The sequence below is a fragment of the Urocitellus parryii genome, chromosome 7 (assembly GCF_045843805.1).
Source record: "Urocitellus parryii isolate mUroPar1 chromosome 7, mUroPar1.hap1, whole genome shotgun sequence".
Classification (NCBI taxonomy): domain Eukaryota; kingdom Metazoa; phylum Chordata; class Mammalia; order Rodentia; family Sciuridae; genus Urocitellus; species Urocitellus parryii.
The window spans coordinates 152,108,503-152,129,258 of record NC_135537.1 but is presented as its reverse complement, the minus strand read 5'-3'; the positions used below and the strand labels follow the sequence as shown (position 1 = coordinate 152,129,258).

Here is a 20,756-nt window from a genome sequence, read left to right as displayed (position 1 = left end):
GAATGCACTAGCGTTTCTTCTTTTGAGGCAGAAAGTATTTAAACAGATGCTTTTGCAGGAAAAGAAGAGTGTAGCTGCTCTGCAGGCCACTGCTTTGCTTACCCCAGATTTTCACAAGGGAGAGAGAGACAGATAACAAACACTCAAGGGCTGTTCCTGTTCACTGACAAATCTCTGATGCCTGGCACAGGGTAATGGCTTCACAAGAGGACCTGCTGCTGCCATGCTCAGCTCACACATCCCATTTCTCAGACCCCTCTGCTCTGCGCGATCCAGGCTGGGGCTTGGCCTGGACTATCCTAGCTGAGACTGGTCTCATGAGATAGGTGAGGACAGGAGGAGGGCTCAGGGGGACTTTTCCCAGAAGAAGCCACTTGGGTTTCCTTTGGCTGTGGCCTGCAGCAGTCAGCCCCCCAGACGTAGGGAGCACAGGCTCCCGAGCCCCTCCAGCTCCATGGTGAGCTTCCTGGGGCAGCAGGCCCAGCCTTGCAGAGGCTCCTGGAGAGGAAATGGGGCTATGTGGAGCCCGGAGACAGTGGGCCCGGCAAGCTCCAGAAAGGCAGATCCCCAGCCCACAGAGAGGACTCCCCGTGCCTCCCCAGCCTCCCCTGCTGCTCTCCTCCAACCCCACTAGTCACAGGAGCTAGTTCTTCTGGCTCTGAAGGTGATGGGTTTTCAGCTCTGTGGCCTCCTGGCTTAAGTCATTGTGGGTGATGGATGCCTGCCAGGTGCTCTGGGGAGCAGGGTCTGGGCCATTTATCTGACAGGAGATATTTCTCTGTGGCAAGGATACCCCTCGGGCCAGCCCACCATCCATCAGCCCCCAGAAAGGGGGCTTTTTCCAGTCAGCAGTTATTGTCATTCCAGCTGCTGCTCATAAATTTTCTCCAGCACTTTCTGCTGGCTCAGGAGCTGCCTGCTGATGGGCCCAGGCAGAGCTGCAAAGGTAGGGGCTAGGGAAAGAGCCAAGGAAGGGCAGGGGTGCTGTGCAGGGGCTCCACGGAAGGGCAGGGGTCTTAGAAAACAAGTGAACACAGAGTGCAGGCAATTTGGGGGCTGGGAAAGCCATGCAGAGGCTCACCAGGGCGGTGCACTGTGGACGAGAAGGAAGCATCCTGCCTGCCTGCCTGTCAGGACAAATGGCGCTGTAGAAAGGGTCAGAGTTTGCAGGAAACTTTCCAGCTTACACTGAAAAAAAATGTATCTGTGCGCGCATGTACGTGGGAGCACACACACACACACACACACACCCCTCCTTTCCAGTAGCTAATCAAGGCAGATCAAAGGAGTGGTCTCCCCTGGGAAAGAGATGATAGAAAGCTGGGCGAAGACAGCAGCAACGTTTGCTCATTCAACAAACATTCCCTGTGTGTTTGTTGTGTGCCATGGTGTTGCAGGTGATATGGGAATAAACATCACTGTCTACACAATTTCTCCTCCACTGGAGAGAGAGGAACTTCAGGGGCACCCAATAAAAAAGGGGGAAGCAAGGAGGATGACCTGAAAGATGGAGGTGTTTGATGGGGAACAGGTGCCTGCAGGGCTCTTGAGGACTCTGAGGCCATATCTGGGTTGTAATAATGCTCCTCACAAAATGTGTGTGGATTAGAAGAGAAAATACCCCCAAAACATCCAGGATGGTGCCTGGCACAGATTCAGACTCAATAAAGAGTGGAGTTAAGTCCCATCTTACATGTCCTCCTGGGATGCCCCTGCAGCAGTGACCCTCTCACTGACAGACTGCGTGCCTTGCCCCTTCTGCAATGAGCACTACAGATCCTTTGGAGACTGGGTGGGAAGACAGATGTGCGCTGAACTCCCAAAAGAGGCTGGAGAGGGCCAGACACTCCCAGCAGGTGGGCTTTGATGTATTGTGGCGGTCCTCTCTCCCCAGTCACTTCCCTGGACAGCCAGGAGCAGAGCTGCATGGGAATGGCTCACCACCACCTCTGTCCTCAGGGGGACGGAACTGGCAGATCTGAATGCCATTCTCCCTCCAGGCTGCCTGTGCTCTAGGGATCCAGCTCCACTCTTCCTCAGCCTCAGAGACTTGTGGCCTCCACAGTCAGTCTCTCTCTCTCTCTCTCTCTCTCTCTGATCCTGACATGGTCCTGGGGCCACTTCCTTAGCCAGTCATGCACTCTTTACCCATACATCCTTTCCGGGCTCTTCAGGCTTCCTCAGGGTATCAGATGGGGAGATCAGCCTCCCTCCTTGCACCTCTCCCCTGTAGCACTCACCACTCTGGGCAGTCAATGCCCCACTCTTGCCTCCAGTCCACTCGGGGCTGTGAGTTCCAGGAGGGCAGAAACTTCCAGGGGTTTTACCACTGAGCTACAACTCCAGCCCTCTGTATTTTTTATTTTGAGACAGGGTCCGGCTAAGTGTCTTGGGTCCTTGCTGAGTTGCAGAGGCTGCTGGCCTCGAACTTGCAGTCCTCCTGGCCTCAGTCTCGGAGTCTCTGGGATTACAGGCATGAGCCACCACGCCTGGCCATGTTTGCATTTTTAAAATGAGCACATTGATTCTGATGACCAGGACCCCAGAATCTAGTACTGTGCCTGGCACACCCTGGGCAGGTGCTCAGCGTTGACTGCTTGCAGGATTTCTGCCCATAGAATAAGGCCCCTGCCTGACCAGACGATTCCGGGGGCGGGGGGGGGGGAATGGAGGGCTGCTTGCTGGGTAGAAGTCAGGCAGGGGACTAACCCAGAACCTCCTAAGAGGTTCAACCAGGTGGTTGAGCTACAGGTGAGTTATGGCCGCGGGCCTACCTCGGGGGGAATGCTGTCCTCGGAGTCGGAGCTGTCCTCATAGGCGCTGCCGCCCCCGCCCTCCAGGTTCATCTGCAGCAGCTGGTCAATGGTGGCGTCCACGGCGCCGCTGTTGGCGCGCAGCACGCACTCGATGATGTCGTAGTCCATGTTGGGGAACATGGTCTTGAAGTCGTCCATGGCCTGGTTGAACTCGAGGCGGCGCACCTGGCGGGCGGGCCGGCTGTTGTTGAGCTCCTGGGGGGCCGCGCCGCCGCCCCCGGCCCCCGCCCCGCGCGCCCCCGCCGCGCCGCCGCCGCCACCGCCGCCACCGCCGCCGCCGCCGCTGCTCCGGCGGAACAGGCTGGTCATCTTGCCGAGCCGCGTGGGGAGAATGTTTCCGAGCGGCCGCGAAGCCCTGGCCGGTCCCCCTGCCGTCGGCCGCGGGCTGGCTCCTCGGCTAGGGCCGCTCACGCCTGCGCCTCCTCCGCCCCCCGGGCGTCCGTCTGTCCGGGATGGATGGGCGGCCGGCTCCGGGTCAGGAGTCTACCGGCGCCGGGCCCCAGGCGGCCCTCGGGGAGCGGTCGTCGCGGGGAGGCGGCATGCGGGCCTGGGCCGTGCTGGGGCTGGACCGCAGGTCATCCACACCACCGGAGCATCCTGCCCCCGGCTCCGCGGAGGGTCCCACCTGAAACGAGGGAGACAGTCAGGGTCAGGGGCCGGCAAACCTGAGCTCTGGGTGGTGGTGAACAGAGGCTATGAGAAAACGAGGGCAGGTTGGGACAACCTCTCTCCTGCTGGAGGGAGACCGGCTTTTGTGTTTTCTCTCCAGGGTGATTCTTAACAGCCACGGGACACCGGAGAGCTTCAGTTAGCAAGGACTTCCTTTGTGCCAGGTACCATCCTAGTGCTCTGTGTGGCCTAACTCATGACAACACTCGGAGGTAGTGAGGCAGACGCTAGCATCCCAGTTTTGCAGATGGAAACTCCAAGGCATTGAATAAAAGGACTGGAAGCAGAGAAGCCAGGATTCCAACCAAAGTCATGTACCACCCCCGCCCCCCCCCCCACCCCACTCCCCCACCCCAAGCCACTAGTCTCAACCACTACACATACTGCCAAGGACCCCTGAGGACCCAGCTAGGCCAGGAGGGGCTTTGTATAGGTGCCTTGCCCCTCTAGTTACTAGCCCCAACTAGTTGCTGCTTTCTTCATCTTGCCACCTCACCACCATACATCCTGGTCCCACCACCAGGGTGTTCCTTGTGCAGAGCCCCCAAAGAATCCTGAGAACTCCCAGCATCACCAAGAGCTTCCAGCCTGAGAGAGAAAATGTCATGTTCATCCTTAAAGACCCTGGGGCTGATGGGGAGCCTGCTCCCACTCTTGGAGCGATCATATCGGGCCCTAAAACTCAGCCCTTGCCTCTGAGAAATACCAGCCCAACAGAGGGAAGCACAGGGCTCCAGGCCAGAGTCCACCCCTGGATTCATTCTCCTCATCCCAGTGTTACACTGACATGTTTCATTTATATCAGAGAGGCAGATTTGTTTTTATGGAACACTGTGTCCCGATTTCTTACAAAAAAAAATTTTATAGAAGTATCTTCTCAAAGTTATCTTGAGGAACCAGGTATATCTCAAGTTCTATTCTTATTCCCCCAGGAACCAGTTACCCTGACCCAGCCAACCTGGCCTTTGGTCTCATGCCAGGAGAGTGTATCTGAGGACATGGATGGAGAGGGGGACTGAAAGTCAAGCCCGCTCAGGACCAGGCATGTAAATCTCTGCCAGTGTCACACCCTGTTAGTGCAGACAAGGGAGAGCAGAATGTGTCTACAAACATCAAGTTCTGACTCTCCTTTTTTACCTCAAGATTTACAGTAATTTTGTTAATTGTAGAAAAGTGGCAGCTCTTTTAAGGGACTGTTCCATCAAAGGATATTCTTTTTGTTTGTGTGTGTGTGTATATGTGTGTGTGTGTGTGTGTGTGTGTGTGTGTGTGTGTAATGAGGGATTGAACCCAGGAGTGCTTAACCACTGAGCCACATCCCTACCCCCCCCCTTTTTTATAATTTATTTAGAGACGGGGTCTTGCTAAGTTGCTTAGAGCCTTACTAATTTGCTGAGACTGGCTCCTGCCTCAGCCTCCTGAGCCACTGGAATTACAGGTGTGCACCACTACCTCTGGCCCAAGGATATTCTTAAATTTGATGAAACAGGTGCAAAGATCAAAGGGATCTTCCTTACCACTGTCTCAACATCACATGGCTGAAAGTGTGACAAACACAAGACCAGAGGGGCGCAGGAAGAGCTTCTCCACCCCAGAGTCAGAAGACCCATGGATTCCCTATTCCTTTAGGTCATTCCCTGTAAGTTTGTTGGGACCTCATACTCCACAGGTGGCTTCAAGTGCACCTTGCTGAGGTTCTCAAAACCTTAACACCTCTGCCTCCTTGGAGGGCTGGGAAATTGTCTAGGGCTCCTGTTCTGGTGTCTGCCTAGTCCCAGAGAGATGGGTTGTATTTGAGAACAGAAAACTAGAGGCACATGGACACCAAGGTTAGGAGACTGAAGTCCTCTCCCACCAGGAGGAGACTTGTTAGTATAATCCTGTACCTATGTGTAGGTATTTGTTACTTGCATATACTACCCTGTGTCTGAATCTATTTTACTAAACTCTGATCAAACCATAAATCCTACCATGCCTCTAATGTTTTCTACTTAATAGTGCACTGTGACCATCTTCCCATGTCAGAAAATACAGACCTACTTCATCATGCTTAATGCTTGAATGGTGTTCTGTTAACTGGGTGAAGCATGATTTATTGTCCAACTCCCTCTCCCCAACCTCTTCCGAGGTGAACCAGTCACAGCCCAGGAATCCATCACCATTTCACAAGGGAAAAGAGAGATGCAAGCTCAAATGATCAGCCTAAGCATTCAGTTATGAAAATGCACACAGGAAGTCAGCCCAGTATGACATGGCTTCCTACGCCGGCTTCAGACACCCCAGCCTCTTGATATTCCCCACTCATCCCATCACATCAGAAAGTCAGGGGATGCTGCTGTGGTTTTGCCAAAATGCCCTCTTGGCAGACACTTTTGCCCTGCAGCCTCTAACACAGACCTCTGTGGGTCAGAAGGCCCTGAAGCTAATGCCCTGGTCATCACACATAGGGGTCACAGCGTTATGTTAATGCCTCTGGAGTGAAGCCACTATCTCCCTGCTCCCTAGTAATCAGTAAGAAGGTTGGGGGACCCGACTCTCGCTTTGCTAAGGGCAGTACCCCAGAGGAGGCGGCCAGGATCTGGCCCACCCCCAGAAGAGGAAGAAAGAAAATGGTGAGGCCCACATTTTCTCCATTAACAGCCCCCTGGACAGGTCCCTCAGGCTCTGGCCCCCTTAGTGTTGAGAAGCCCCTGAGAGGCACTCAAGAACTCTCCCCTCAACAATGAGCAGGCACTGGTTCAGACCCAGGCTACGGTTCACGCAGCAGTGCCACTCCCCAGCAGCAGGGTTCGTATAAGTCTCCTGTCCTCTCTGTGGCCCAGGACCTGTCTCCCTCATCTGCCTGCAGCCCTGAGGTGGCTTCAGTGAGAGTGAAGCAGCACCGGGCATGGAATATGGCGAGATGCATTCTCTGCCCCGGGAGGCTGCTGAAGAGCCTGGAGCAGTTGGTGTGCTGGCCAGGATGCTCCCTGAGGCACATGTTTGCCGGCTGGAAGGGGGGTTCTTGGGGAGTCTTCCCCACCATCTAGATGTGAACCCCTAGAATTCCTTCTGCTCTCTGCAAGGAAATGTGGCGGGGAGGCCTGGCTGGCCCGGGCAGCCAGAGACACCACGGTTCAGGCAGCCTCTTCTTTTACTCCGGGTGCAAAGCCTTGCGTGTGGGCCATGACCTGTAAACAGTTGACAGCAGTAACCCAGCCTCACACCCCCTCTCCGTGTTAAATGGCAAAGCCTCAGCCTGTCCATCAAAGGGCAGGTGTGTGGATGAGAGGAGAGAGGTCAGAAACAGCAATGGGAAACATAGGGAAACTGGATTTGATTCTTAGAAATACCATCTCCACAGACCCCTGCAAGCACTCAGAGACTCCCCAAAGCAGGCTGCCTATGGTTAGACTGTGAGGGCCCCCCCCACAATTCTCAGAGGACTGTTCTATCTCCCTCTTGTTAAGCTTGAGCCACAGTTGGAGCCAGATCTGGAGGCGAGAGCTGAGTGTGTCTAGCCACCGGGAAAGGAGAAGGACTGTCCTTAAGGCCAGTGTCATCTGTGCATGCAAGGCCCAGGATGCTCAAACAAGAAGCAATGTTAAGCACTGCTCAAATAAGAAGCAATGTAAGCCAGGCCTGATGGTGCACGCTTACCTGTAATCCCAGAAATTTCAGAGGCTGAGGTAGGAGGATTGCAAGCTAGTGGCCAGCCTCAGCAATTTAGTGTGGTCCTAAACAACTTAGTGAGACCCTATCTCAAAATAAAAAGGGCTGGGATGTGCCTCAATAGTAAAGTGCCCCTTGGTTAAATCCCTAATACCGAAAAAAGAAAAAAAATTAAATACATGGAAAAATTAAGGCATGCAGGTAACCTAGGTTTACAAGCTTGTGCCAGGCACTGTCAGTCTTTTTTTTTTTTTTTTTTGGTAGTGCAAGGGCTCCAACTAGGGCTTTATCACACTCTGCCACTGAGCCCCAGCCCCAGCCCCTGCATGTAATCTTCATTACAACTCCACGAGATAGGTGCTGTTGTCTCCACTTTAGGGCTGTGGAAACTGACTCAGATAAGCTAGGTGATTTGCCCAAAGTCGCACGGCAAGTCTGTAGAGAGACCAGAATTAACAACCTACTTCCCAAGAGCAGAAAATGCCAGGTAAGGCTGGAAAGGCTAGGAGCCAAGAGCCTGAGAAAGGCAGCCATGTGTGCTCCAGGCTCAGGACACTCCAACAGAGGACAGACAGCACAGGGGAGGGCTACTGGCTCGGGCCCCAGTCCTGGCTCTGTGACCTTGGGGAAACCATGCCACCTCTCTGAACCCCAGCTGCTGAGCACTGGCAGGGAACCAGAGGAGATAACCCCTGACTGGCTTCTGACAAAGGAAATGAATCAAACCTGCTGAGCCCGTTAGACCTCTCCACGGATGCATGGTTGTGGGTGACCTGAGGACCTGGAAGCAGAAACGTCACACCTGTCCTCCCCCATGTCCCAGGGAGCCAGTCTCCACCTCCCTGTGAAGGAATGCAGGCCTGGCAGGGGGCGGCACAGAGCCAATCTCCACTCCTAGTGTGGGTATCAGCCAAGCCTGAGTCACTCCCCGCCTGGCTCAGGGAGGTGGGCAGGCTGCCCCAGGGAGGCTCACCCGGCCTTGTCCAAGGTCAAACCAGGCAGCCTCTTCTTGCCTGAGGAAGGCCTTGGCATCAGGGCCAGGGTCAGGTCTGCATAGTGAGTTAGAGAGTCAGAGTCCTGGGCTCACATCTGACCCTGGGGAGGCTGTGCAACTCACTTGACTGCTCTGAACCTCAGTGTCCTGGTTGGTTGAAACAGGGATAAAATCTACCTGGAAGGAATACTGTAACGGAATTTACCTGGGTGCCTAGAGCCTCGTAGGCTCTCAATGAGACAGGCTAGTGTGGCCCAGGGGTAGGCCACACCACTCTCAAGCGATCTCACCCAGCCCCGCGGCCTTACGTACCATCTGCACTCTGCACACTGGCTCTCATGATCCTCTCACGCTTCCTGACCTGTCCACCTCGACTCCTGCCTGCTGCTGTCACATGGATGTCCGAAGTAGATCCAACCAATGGGTCCATGGCACGTCACCTTGTCCTCTGACCCCAACCTGCCCCTCCCTGCCTTCTCCATCTTTGTTAGTGGCAACTCTGTGTGGCTTAGGCCAAAGCTTTGCAGTCATTGCTGAGTGTTCTCATTCTCTTACACCCTACACCCAATCCTGTCTTCTCTGACTTCAAAATGACTTCAGAACTGGCCGCTCCTTACCACCTCCATGGCTACTACCTCTTGCCTATCTCTCTGCCTCCCCCTTGCCTCCCTACAGGCTGTTCACTGTGTGGCCATGTCACTCCTCAGCTCCAAAGCCCCCAGCGTTTCTTGTGTCCTCAGAGTACAGACCAGCACTTTCATGTGGCCAACCAGGACCCACAGGGTCCTGCTCCTGCCACCTCTTTGATCTTGCCATCAAACGTGCACAGACTGACCTTCCAGACTCTGTCCCGCTACCCTGCATCCTTGCCAGATCACCAGCCAGCCACTCATATTCCCATTCAGGGCCTCTGACCGCACTCTTCCCCCCATCTGCCGTGTCCTTCCCTCACAAATCCATGGGGCTCCCTCCCTCTTCCTTTTGGTTGCAGTCATATTATCAGGGAGGTAGCCCCCCCATCCCCCAACCTCTGCCCTCCTTTGTCCTGTGTATCGGACCACCTCAGATGGTACATGTGCCATTGACCAGCTCCTCCACTAGCTCCAAGCTCCACGAGGGCAGGTTGCGTGCTGTATTCACTGTGAGACCCCCAGTACCTAGCACAGTGCTGGGATGATCAACAGATGTTTGATAAGCGGATTAGTAAAGATGGAGGCCTGCAATCACGATGGCTTTTCTTCTTTTCTGGCACCGTATTAAACTACCACTGAATGACATCCAACGTGTGCATGTGCAAATACACACAGGCCTTTTCATTTTTTGAGACAGGAGGCTGCCCCACTCCAGAGCTCAACTTCCATTCTGCCCCCTGGAGGACCAGGGTCAACCTGAGAGGTGAGGGTTAGGATAGGAGGCCTCAAGAGGAGGTGAGGCGGGAAAGCCAGAGGTCTCAGTGGCCAGCATTTTCTGCCCCTTCTGTCCCCTCCCTCCCAAAAAAATCACCCTTCTGGAAGGAGGGATGGGATTGCCCCAGACAAGCTTTATTCCTTGTGCACCCTGGACTCCCTCTTGTGAACATCACTCAGGAATGCCCCTGGATCTTGTGGTCTGTCTCTAATTGCTAAAATCCCTGCCTGCAGAGGGACTCTTCTTGCCCAGGATCTGGGCCCAGCCCAGTGGCACCGCCAGGCCAGGCCACTAGGTGGTGTCTGGAGCGCTGGCCCTGGCTGCTCTAAGGAAAGGGCACACAGCAGCTTCTCTCCCAAGGACCCTCGGATGTGCCCTGCCCCCACCCTGGGACGGCCCAAGGGAGCAAAGAATCTGCCAGTCGCCCCAGGAATCTCAGAAACCTGAGGTGGGAAATACGTAGCATTCTGCCACCACTTTCAACCCCTTGTCCTTGGCGGACCTGGCTGATCTACCCAGGTAGTGTCCCACGGAGCCCGCAGCCTCGGGACCCTTTGCAACAGGGCGTTCGAGGTGAGCCACTGGCCGGTGACTAGAACTGGCATGTGAGATGCAGCAGCTGCCAGCGCTGTCACTTCCATCCGGGAAGCCTGGGCCCAGGCTTACTGGGTCTCATCAGGAGTCCAGGCTGCAAAAGCCAGCGGGGGCCAGAATGAGGTCATCTGACCCCTGGGAGGCTTGTGTAACCACGGTTAAGTCCCGGGGAACCTCAAGTGGGTAACGGCAGTGTGAAGGGAGAGGCTGCTGGACTCAGACAGCTGCATCCTCGACCAATTGTCACCTCCAACGCGATGGGGGTGGGGCGCAGGGCAGTCTGCAGAGCTTCTTGGCTTCTGAGCTAAAGAGGCTCCAAAAGGGGGAGAAAGGAAGGAGGGAAGAGCAAGGGACAGAGCGCGGCTATCAGGATGCCTGCGTGTGTGTGTGTGTGTGTGTGTGTGTGTGTGTGTGTGTGTGTGTGTGCGCGCGCGCGCGCGCGCATGGAGGGGGTGGAGAGCAGAAGAGGACAGCCCTGACAGAGCCTCCTTGTCCTCCTGCCCCTGCACAGGCTTGTTTTCTTCCCAAGCTATTAATGTCGCTGCGGCTTCAAAAGCCGGGTGACCTTTAAATGCTGAGCCTCCTGCTCCTGCCCAAGGCGCGGAAACGGCTTAATGGAAACTCGGCCCAAATGGCCACAGCTGCTGGGGCTGCCACAAAGCCAGCCTCATTCCCGAGGCTCTCGGAGCTGCTGAGCAGCCACACCTGTGCCCACCCAGGAGTGGCCATTAAGGGCAGAGAGGACCCTCAACAGAGCCATTGGAGAAAGAGGATGGGCTGGGCGTGAGAGAAGGAAGAGGAAGAAAAACAGGAGAGACACAAATCTGTGTCTCTTGCTGTGTGACCCTGGATTGGCCCCTTACCTCTCTGGGCTAGGAAGAGGGATACAGAGAAGGAGGACACATGGCTTCCATGCAAGCCGGAGAGTGACACGGCCTGCAGGGGTGAGAGGTTGGAGGCAGTACCTGTCTTCCCAGGGCTACCACCTGTTCCAAAGTTGGCACCTGTGGACACCCCCACCCCCAACAAGTAGTCAGAGCTATCAGGCATTCTAATTGTCTTAACTTTCTTTATTCATTTTTTTTAATCTTTAGAAAATCCGAAGAAGAAAAAAGAGAAAAAAAAAATCTTTTGCTATTTTTTTTTCTTTCTCCAGTATCAATGCTTGTGGCCAGGTCGGTAGCTAATGAGAGAAGTGGGGCAGGGACCGAGCAAAAGGATTCAAAGGAGGTTAATGTCCCTCTTCCATGGGAAGATGGACCCTGGATCCTCAGTGGTGTGTGTGTGTGTGTGTGTTTGTGTGTGTGTGTGTCACTGGGGATTGAACCCAGGGGCTGAGCTACCACCCAGCTCCCCCACCACCTTTTTTTTTTTCTTAATTTTGAGGCAGGGTCTCACTCAGTTGCCCAGGCTGCCCTCAAACTTGCAGTCTTCCTACTCCCCTCCTGAGTAGCTGGGATTACAGGTGTGGACCCCCGTGCCCAACTGGGTCCTCAGTCCTAAGGACATTCGTCTCTGCTCCTGACACCCGAATATGGTGGTTGGCTGCCATAAAAGACGACATTAAGAAGCCAAGTCTATCCTGGCCATAGTGGCGCATGTCTGTAATGCCAGGGACTCCGGAGGCTGAAGCAGGAGGATGGCAAGTTTGAGGCCAGTCTGGGCAACTTTGTGAGACCCTGTCTCAAAATTTAAAATAAAACAGACTGGGGGTATAGCTCAGTAGGAAGGCGCCCCTGGGCTCCATCCCCAGGCTCCAAAAAGGAGATGCCGACTCTGCTTTCCAGTTGAAAAGATCCAAGATAAAGCTCATCAGACATAAATAATCTGTCCTTTGTTTGTCTCATCATGGAAAGATAATGGTAAGAATAGGAATAATGACGGTAGTTAGCACTGCCTGCTTCCTTAAGTGCCACTGTTCCCAGCACCTTATGCCTGCTGTCTTCCCCACCCTGAGAGGTTCACGTCACTCCAGCCCTTTCCAATGTATAGATAGAAATGCGAGGCACAGGGAGTGGAGTGACGTGTTCAAGCGGCCAAACTGAAATACGAACCCAGGCAGTCTGGTTCCAGATTCAACACTCTCCATCCATCAAGCTTGGGCAGCACTCTGCTCCCTGGAGCCAAGCACAGGGCTAGGCACACAGCAAGACTCAGGACCGTGTGCTGCACTAACTCCTAAAGGGTCTGAGTCATCCGTGGAGATGCTGGGGAACTGGGTGGGGAAGAGGGGAGGCCTAGGTACCTCCAGAGTTTGAGAGCACTCCTGCTCAGGAAAGCAGGAAAGGAGGAGTCCACAGGTGACACCTCACCTACCAGGACAAAGAGAAATCTTGCAAAAACCAGTTTCTTTACAAAAAACTTTTTCTCCACCCCATGGAAGTTGTCCGGTTGCCTGAGCAACAAGCTGTTTAGTACCACAGCCTGGGCCAGTGGGGGACTGTTTCCACAATCCCTCTCTCCAGCAGCAGATACCAGCAGCTCAGCCAAGATGCCTGGGAGGAGACCGAACCTCCTTGCACAGAGGGGTGTTACTCCACTGCCTCTCCCCCCAGGTTCGGCAGCTCTGGGGAGCCCTGCTGGCCTGGCAGGAACATATACATACCTGGGACCAAGTGGAATGGCCCAGACTGGAAGAAGAGGGCCACTGGTACCACTGGTGCAGGGCCAGGAAGCTGGGCTGGCTCCAGGTGTGAGCTCATGCTGGCCTAGGCCCAGCTTCTGAGGAAAGAGGGGCCTGCTACTCCTCCCTGGGTCTCCCCTTCAGTCAGGCAGGCGGAGGCCCTTCCACAGGCTGGAGCTGCAGGGTCTGTGCCTGAGGTTGAAGTCCAGACAGGAGCAGGCAACATCTCTGGAACCCCGGGATAGGTGGGCAGTCAATGCCCCACAAATTAGAATCTGAGCCTGCTGGGGAATCCAGGCCAAGGAACCTAAGATTAGGAGGTGTGTTCAGGATGGGCAGAGGAGGGTGCTAGGAACAGAATTCCCAAGCCCTGCCCCACCCCCACTAACACACTGCACCTATATACCCATTGATTCCTGAATTCCATTTCTGTGAAGTTTACCTATACATCTATTTGTACATGTGCCCAATATGTCCATAAGGATGTGCCTTGCAACATTGTGACAGCAGAAGATTAGGAATGTTCTAAATGTCCACCAACAGGAGGCTGAAGAAATTATGGTACATTATCATCCCCATATATACAATGGAATATTATTCAACAGTGAACAAAAATGAGGTATTTCAACATTTCTCCTTTGATGGGAATAATGCAAGGCACACTGAGTATAGTTACTATATGATAGTGCATTATGGGTTGTGTGTGTGTGTGTATGTGTGTGCACGCAGAAGGAGAAAAAATGTTTGAAAAGAATTCATAAGAAATGAGTAGTATAAGTTTCCTCTAGGGAGAACTGAGCCATAAAAACAGATCAGGGAAATTTTCCCTGTAAATTTTTTATACCTTTTCAATTTTGGTTCATATCCATTTATTAATTTTAGAATAAAATATGCAAATAACCTAAAGAACATTAAAGTAATAGCACTGCCAGTGATTTTTATGTTCTTTTTGCATTTGTTATGGACATGAGTTACTTTTTCTTTTTTCTTTCTTTTGGTGATGGGGATTGATCCCAGGGCCTTGCACATAATAAGCATTACTTTACCCCTGAGCCATACTCCAACCCCTTGAGTTATTTTTTCTTTTTTAAAAATAATATTTATTTTTTAGTTGTAGGTGGACACAATATCTTGATTTCATTTTTATGTGGTGCTGAGGTTTGAACCCAGTGCCTCACGTGTGCTAGGCAAGCACTTTCTGCCACTGAGCCACAGCCACAGCCCCACTTGAGTTATGTTTTTGGTAATAATTATAGCAAATACCCATGAGTACTTGTTCATGCTATGTACTTTCTAAGTACTTGGCATGCATTACCTCAGCAAATTCCCACAGAAAGGAAACTAAGGCTCAGAGAGGTTAAATGACTTACATAAGATCACACAGTTGGTAGCAGAACTACAGTATGAATCTAAACAATCTGGCCCGGAGTCCATGTTTTTCTTAACATCCACCTTACACTGTCTCTCCAATTAAAACAAAACAACAAAGAAAGAAAAAAAAAATCCTAATAAACCAAGTTGCAGAGCCTTCAGGGCTTACACCTGTGGCCACCCTTAGACTCCCCCACCCAGTCTGTCCTGCTGTGATTCCTTAGGCAGACTTTGTCCAGTCCTGCCTCAATGGAAACCAAGCACGTCCTGCACTCTGCATCTTCCACCCTGGCCAGGGACCTGCTTGCTCACGGTAGGAATACAGGGGAGGAATAAAGACCCAGGGGCAAGGGATGGCCCAGGTCGCAGCTTTTCAGGGGCAGAACATGGCCAGAGGCAGACACATCACAAGCCAGTGTCCACTTTTGAAGAGTGTCTGGGATAAGAGGCAGCAGAATGGCTACGAGCAGGTAGATGTCCTGATAGCTTAGAAGCCCTGATTTTGCAGCTAACTGGGTGAGACTGGAGTCTTTCTCAGCAAGTTTTCTTATCTGTAAAACACAGACACCTAGCCAGGCGTACTGGTCTAGTCCCAGCAACTCAGGAGGCTGAGGCAGGAGGATCACAAGTTCAAAGCCAGCCTTAGCAATTTAGCAAAGCCCTAAGCAAATTGGTGAGGCCCTATCTCAAAAAATAAATAAATAAAATAAAATAAACAGGGATGCCTAAGCCCTCTCCAGTGGGGCTAGTGAGGGGATTCACTGTGGTGGATACATATAGCACCCCCACAACTGGGGGCAGCTGTTAGTAAGACTGGCATGGGCCCTTCAAGCCCTAAGGCCACACAGTTCTCAGAAGTTGAGACTAGAACCAGGCCTACAAGTCCAATCAGGCCAGGGGATGTGATCTTGAATCCAGCCCTGCAGGGGGAGAGTCTAGCGCACAAAGCCCTCAGTCCAGGCTGGGGATCTGGTGCCCCTGAGGGAGAAGCAAGGAGCAGGGCCAATAGTCCCCTCTGTCCTTTGTCCTTTCCTGCTCATATCCTGCCCTCAGCAAAGTTTCCAAGGGGAGAAGTGATTGGAATATTACCCAGGGCGTGGGTTGCCCTCCTCTACTCCAACTGGGGAGACAGCGTGACACTTGGGGAGGGATTCCCAGGCCCCAGGCCCCAGGCAGCAGGAGCACAGGCAGAGTGGCCCTCTCAGAAATCTGGCCTCTGGCAGCCCAGGAATGCAGGCTGGGGCGCTGAGGCTAGGAGGCGGGTGGCTGGCCATGGCTAAGCTTCAGAAGAGCAGGCAGCAGCTGTGACTGGGAGGGCCACCCCCTCAGGCAGCCAAGACACCATCAGAAATCCCACCCACCCAGAGTGAGAAGGGCCTGCCCAGACAGCAGATGGGACTTTTCGGAGTCGCTTCCTTGGGGCCAGCTACTCCCCCGGTCATAGGCCGTCCCCTCCACTCCTCCTGATCCAAGTAGCAGCAGAGCTCCCCACAGCCAGGGGCACCCAGAGGCCAGCACCCAGTGAGCTCTCCGCCTTCCCTCACCCACACTCCCACGTGCCCACACATGCACTCTGAAGTTCTGCGGTTAGGAAGGCGAGAGAAACCTCAGGTTCTCACTTCCAGAGGGTGCAGGTGGCCAAGGGTCACCAAGCTCAGTGACTGCAAGCTGTGATTTGAACCCAGATCAGGAGACTCCTGAACCCAGGGCACCCTCCTTGTGAAGACGCACCCAGAGGCATGTCCCCACACACAGCTCACGCGCTCACCGGCTCCTGCTGGCTGCCACACACCAGCTCACCGGCAGCCGCTCACAGCCACTGACACAGATGCTGTCTTCATGAACCCTGCCCTCCAGCCCAGGCAATCCGTCCCTCTTCACCTGACTCTGAAGCTGTTTTGAAAATCGTCACTCTCCTACACAAAACACACACACACACACACACACACACACACACACACAAACGGTACACTGTGCTTCCCACAGCTGCCCTGCAAGTCCGGCCCTTCACTAGGCGAATGGCGCGGCCAGCTGAGGCCCAGGACCCCTCCCTCTCTCTTCCCCATCTGTGATTGTGATGGTTTATACAGCACTGAGGTCAGGCTGACCTGACTTGCAGCAAAACAGGGCAGAGCCAGGCAGTGGCTCGCACAGTGAAGGCTTGGCTTCCTGGCTGCCTGCAAGCCCAACTCCCGCAGGCACAGGCGGGCATGCAGGGAACCTCAGGCCAGCTGGGCTGAAGCCCTGGCCCTCCAATGTGACAGTCAGGAGGAAGGGGCAGGAGCTCCCAGGGGTCCCATAATGAGCTTCCTTCACCTCCGTCTGTACTTCTAGCAAATGGATATCAACAATCCTTGCTCAGTCTGATCACTGAAATCCTCTGGGAAGGCATGGATATAGAAGTGGGGGTGGGGCATTGGGGAAGTGGGTCAGGGCCAGAGAAAGCTACCACTGTGCTAGGCACAAGCCAGGATGACACCTCTGCAGAAGGTCACCGAATCCCAATCTCTCAGGGCCAGAAGGTCCTGTTTACTCCTTTAGCTTCAGAATCAAACCCTTTCCCTCAAGTGAGGCCCACAGAAGTCCACTGGGACACATCACCAGCCCTTGCCCTTGCCCTTTGCCCTTGCCCTTTTTATATTTTACAAGATCTTGCTAAATTGCTTAGGGCCTCACTAAGTTGCTGATGCTGGTCTTGAACTTGTGATCCTCCCGCCTCAGGCTCCAGAGTTACTGGGATTTTAAAGCCTGAGTTTAACCCCTTCTCTCTCTCTCTCACTCTCTCACTCTCTCACTCTCTCTCTCACTCTCTCTCTCAATCTCTCACTCTCTCAATCTCTCTCTCAATCTCTCTCTCTCTGTGCTGAGGATTGAACCCATGGCCTTGTGCATACAAAGCAAGCACTCTACCAACTGAGCTATGTCCCCAGCCCCAATCCTGTTCTTATCTCTTAAACTGTCTTCCTATCTGCCTGTTCCCCTCACTGCTGCCTATGAGGCTTTAGGAAATGCAAATATGCTTTTCAGTGCTTCTAAGAAGCAAATGCTCTTTGCACTCTAGTGGCATATCAAAGGCTGGTGAAGACAGCTGTCATCAGACTCCCCTGAGGGGCTTGCTAGGAATGCACTCTCCACCCCACTGTTAAATCAGAATCTGTGGGGTTTGGCCAGGGAATCTGCATTTTAACAAGCTCCCCAGTTCAAGATGGTGCATAGTAAATTATGAGGACAACTAATGCAGTTTGGAGACGGGGACACTGGTTTTAGCTCCATCACTAACTAGCCAGCCTTTAGCCCTTGACCTTAGGCAAGTCCATTTACCTCTTGGACTTTCAGATTTCCATCTGGAAAATGGGCAGGTCTAGATGAACTGCAACATTCCTTCCACACCTGACATATCTGTGTCTGCTCTGAATCCCTAAATGGTCCAGATGTGTAGGAACTGAGTTTCAAGGACTGTTAGGTCAACATAAAATTTGGCACTCATTACAAAGAGTTCTGCAGCAGCACATACCTGTAATACCAGGAAGCTGAGGCAGGAGGATCACAACTTTGAGGCTAGCTTGGGCAACGGTGAGACCTTGTCTCAAAATAAAGTAAAAAGGGCTGGGGATGTAGCTCAATGATAGACACATGCCTACCATGCACAAGGCCCTGGATTCAATTCCCAGAACCAGGGGGAAAAAAGTTTTAGTCTGGGGTTTACTTAGGGAAATCTGCAAAAATACCTTATCTCTTGCTCCAGTACCCAAACAACTGGCTTTGGGTTATCCTTGCTCCCTTCCTCCTCCTCCCTGAACACCTATTTTCTTCATTCCAGCCACAGCCCTAAGCCAACCAGGATTCTGTAAACATTGGGTCTGCACACCTGGGCTTAGTCAACAGTCATCAAAGAAAGGCACTGCCAAATCACCTCACAAGCCCAAACTTGCACCAGCTCCATCACTCAGGGGAAGCAGCCAGCTTGGGATGTGCATATGGTGAGTTCCCCCCAGCACAGGAGAAGCATGAGGGGCTGGGCTGGATAGAATGGCCCAAATCTACCAAAGGGTTGTGTTGTTATCCAGACTGAAGGGATATGAGAAGACGGCATGAGGAGCAGCCAGCAGATGCTTTCAGGAATCTTCTGGAAGCAGCTGGGCACTACTCAGTCCATGGTTCCTTTAATAATCACCGTTAAAACATGACATATTCAGCTTAAACATTTCTTGCTGGTGGCAAACGTAAGACTGACTGATCCCTTCAGGCCTGTGGACCCTTGACAGTGAAGTTGGAGGGATTATCAGACATGCAACCCAAACGCTTACCGTTGCCTATGGTGAACCTGGGTATGCCAAATAACTAAAAGGGAAGGGCAGACAGGAAAGGCAAGAATGGGAACCCAGTTTCCACACTGGGAAACATCTGTGAATCGTAGCCAGGATCTGCTGATCCTTGTTGTTTAAGAAAAAGAAAATAGATCATCCTCTCCCTTTGACTATGCTGACTGCTCAACATGATTGCACCGCACTTAACAGTATGCAATGCTGTTTGGAAAGTTCATGAACTCTTTCCATCAGCCAGGCTCCAGGCAAGGCACTCTAGCTACATGGAATACTCACAACAGTCCTAGAAAGTAGAACTGCTATTTTGCAGACAGAGAAATCAAAGAACAGAAGAGTTCAATACCTTGCTCAAGGTCTCGTCTCATAGCCAGGAAGTGACTGGGTCAGGATTCTACCCCAAAGCCCACACTCTTAACCCCACTAACAGTAATGAATCTCTGTACTTCTGCAAGGGGCAAAGAGGAAAACTTGCCCAGAAGGGCTAGGCACATGGGGTGAGCCTTGCAAAAGTCTGCCCTCCAGCCCTCCTGGAGCAGGAGAGAAGCAATTGCATTGAGCCTGTGGCTCCAGTGGGTGGACCCAGGAGTGGGGAGATGAAAGAGAAATGGAGGCATCCAGCTCAGAACCAAGCAGGCCCCCCATGTCTTACATCTCTTCTGCCAGGTCTGGAGGGGACCTTGCCAGTCTCCATGGCTACTCCCAGCAGAACCTCCCTGTCCTGGTCTGAGCCCTCTTGTTATATTTCCAGTGCAACCACATAGGGGAACAGCTAGGGTGAGTCAGGCCAGGCAAGAGGAAGTGGCCACACTTGACAATCATTAACATGCAGGGCTGAGCTTGGGTCCTTTGTTCTTAAGCAAGGACTGCAGCATTTCACTTTCAGGAAGGACCTGGGAGGGTGGGGCAGGCTCAGAATTGCACAACCAAAGCACAGGCTGAGACACACACAGGTCCCATGTTCAGGTTTGCTTAGACAGGCCACCTGCAGGTCTAGAGAGCATGAGCAACCCTTCTCCACTGCTTTTTATTTTATTATGTATTTATTTGGGAGGGGGGATGCCCAGGAGGGCTCTACCACTGAGCTACACCCCAGCCCGTTGTTGTTGTTTTAATTTTTAAATTTTGAGATGGACTCACTAAGTTGCTTAGGGCCTTGCCAAACTGCTGAGGCTGGCCTTGAACTTGCTGTCTTCCTGCCTCAGCCTCCCACAAGTTGCTGGGATTTACAGGAGTGCACCACCATATTGGCTCCACTGATTTTTAAACCAGAGAGGGCTTCCAAAAGGGGATAAAGGGCTGGAGTTGTGGCTCAGTGACAGAGTGCATGCCTAGCATGCATGAGGCCCTGGGTTCGATCCTCAGCACCACATAAAAATAAATAAATAAAATAAAGATATGGAAACCAGTTTCCACACTGGGAAACATCTGTGAATCACAGCCAGGATCCAACGACAACTAAAAAATAAATATATTTTTTAAAAGGCAGGGGGTGGATTAAATCGGAGCTTTGGGGGCAAGTCTTCCAAGTTAGAGAGGCCAAGATAAGAGGGGCAGCAGCAGAAGAAGGTGACCAGGCCAGCAGACCCTGAGGGAGCTCTGCGTCTGAGAGCGATGGACGACATCCCCTGATCCCCCCAGCTCTGAAAAGCCTGCCTTCCTGCACCCTGCTCCCCCAAAGCTTCTTCTAACCATGCAGGTGTCATGCACCCTCACCCTGTGTCCCAGGTGAGAGAGAAACACTGGTGATAGTCCTCTGGGCACCCCGCAGCCCTGACACACTGTGGCTAGGGCAACCTGCCAGGGCTGCAGCTGTTCCCTGGAAGAGTCACATCTTGGCCCCCAGCAGAGGCCCAAAGGCTGTGAAACAAAGTAGTTCATTTTGGGGAAGAAAGGATGAAGGTTGGGGAGGTGAGAGGGAAGGAAGGGAATATGATTACCAGGGCAGGAAAGCCCACCTGCAAGGAAAAACCTGTTTCTAAAAATGTAATACAAACAATCATAAAAATAGACTTTGAGCAAGCCCCATAAGCCCCTTGGACCCAGGACTGTATCTAGGTCCCAGGGTATATTAACTGCTCCCCCCACTGCCCACCCATGTCACAGGGGTCCACGGGAGGCTGAGATTTTTACTCTGCTTCTCTCCTGCACCTCATTAGAGCTGAAACCCTAGGGCTCTCAAGGAAATTAGGAGAAATGGGACCCTTGCCCTTTGCCAATTACAAAGTAAACAGCTCTAGGGGACTGCCCTCCTTTGAGGGGGGCAGTCTTCTCACACTCTCAGACACCCCCAGCCCCGGGGACTTGGC

At 52.9% G+C, this 20,756-nt stretch overlaps 1 protein-coding gene across 2 annotated transcripts in view; it reads right to left on the bottom strand.

The window, feature by feature from the left end:
• Cuedc1 (CUE domain containing 1) overlaps positions 1-20,756 on the bottom strand; it is a 79,983-nt gene that overhangs the window by 16,636 nt on the left and 42,591 nt on the right. For both annotated transcript variants that reach the window (XM_026407319.2, XM_026407320.2), the window contains exon 2: positions 2,775-3,441. In XM_026407319.2, the coding sequence (XP_026263104.1) occupies positions 2,775-3,125 (351 nt within the window). In that variant the 5' untranslated portion in view covers positions 3,126-3,441. The remainder of the gene's footprint in view (positions 1-2,774; positions 3,442-20,756) is intronic.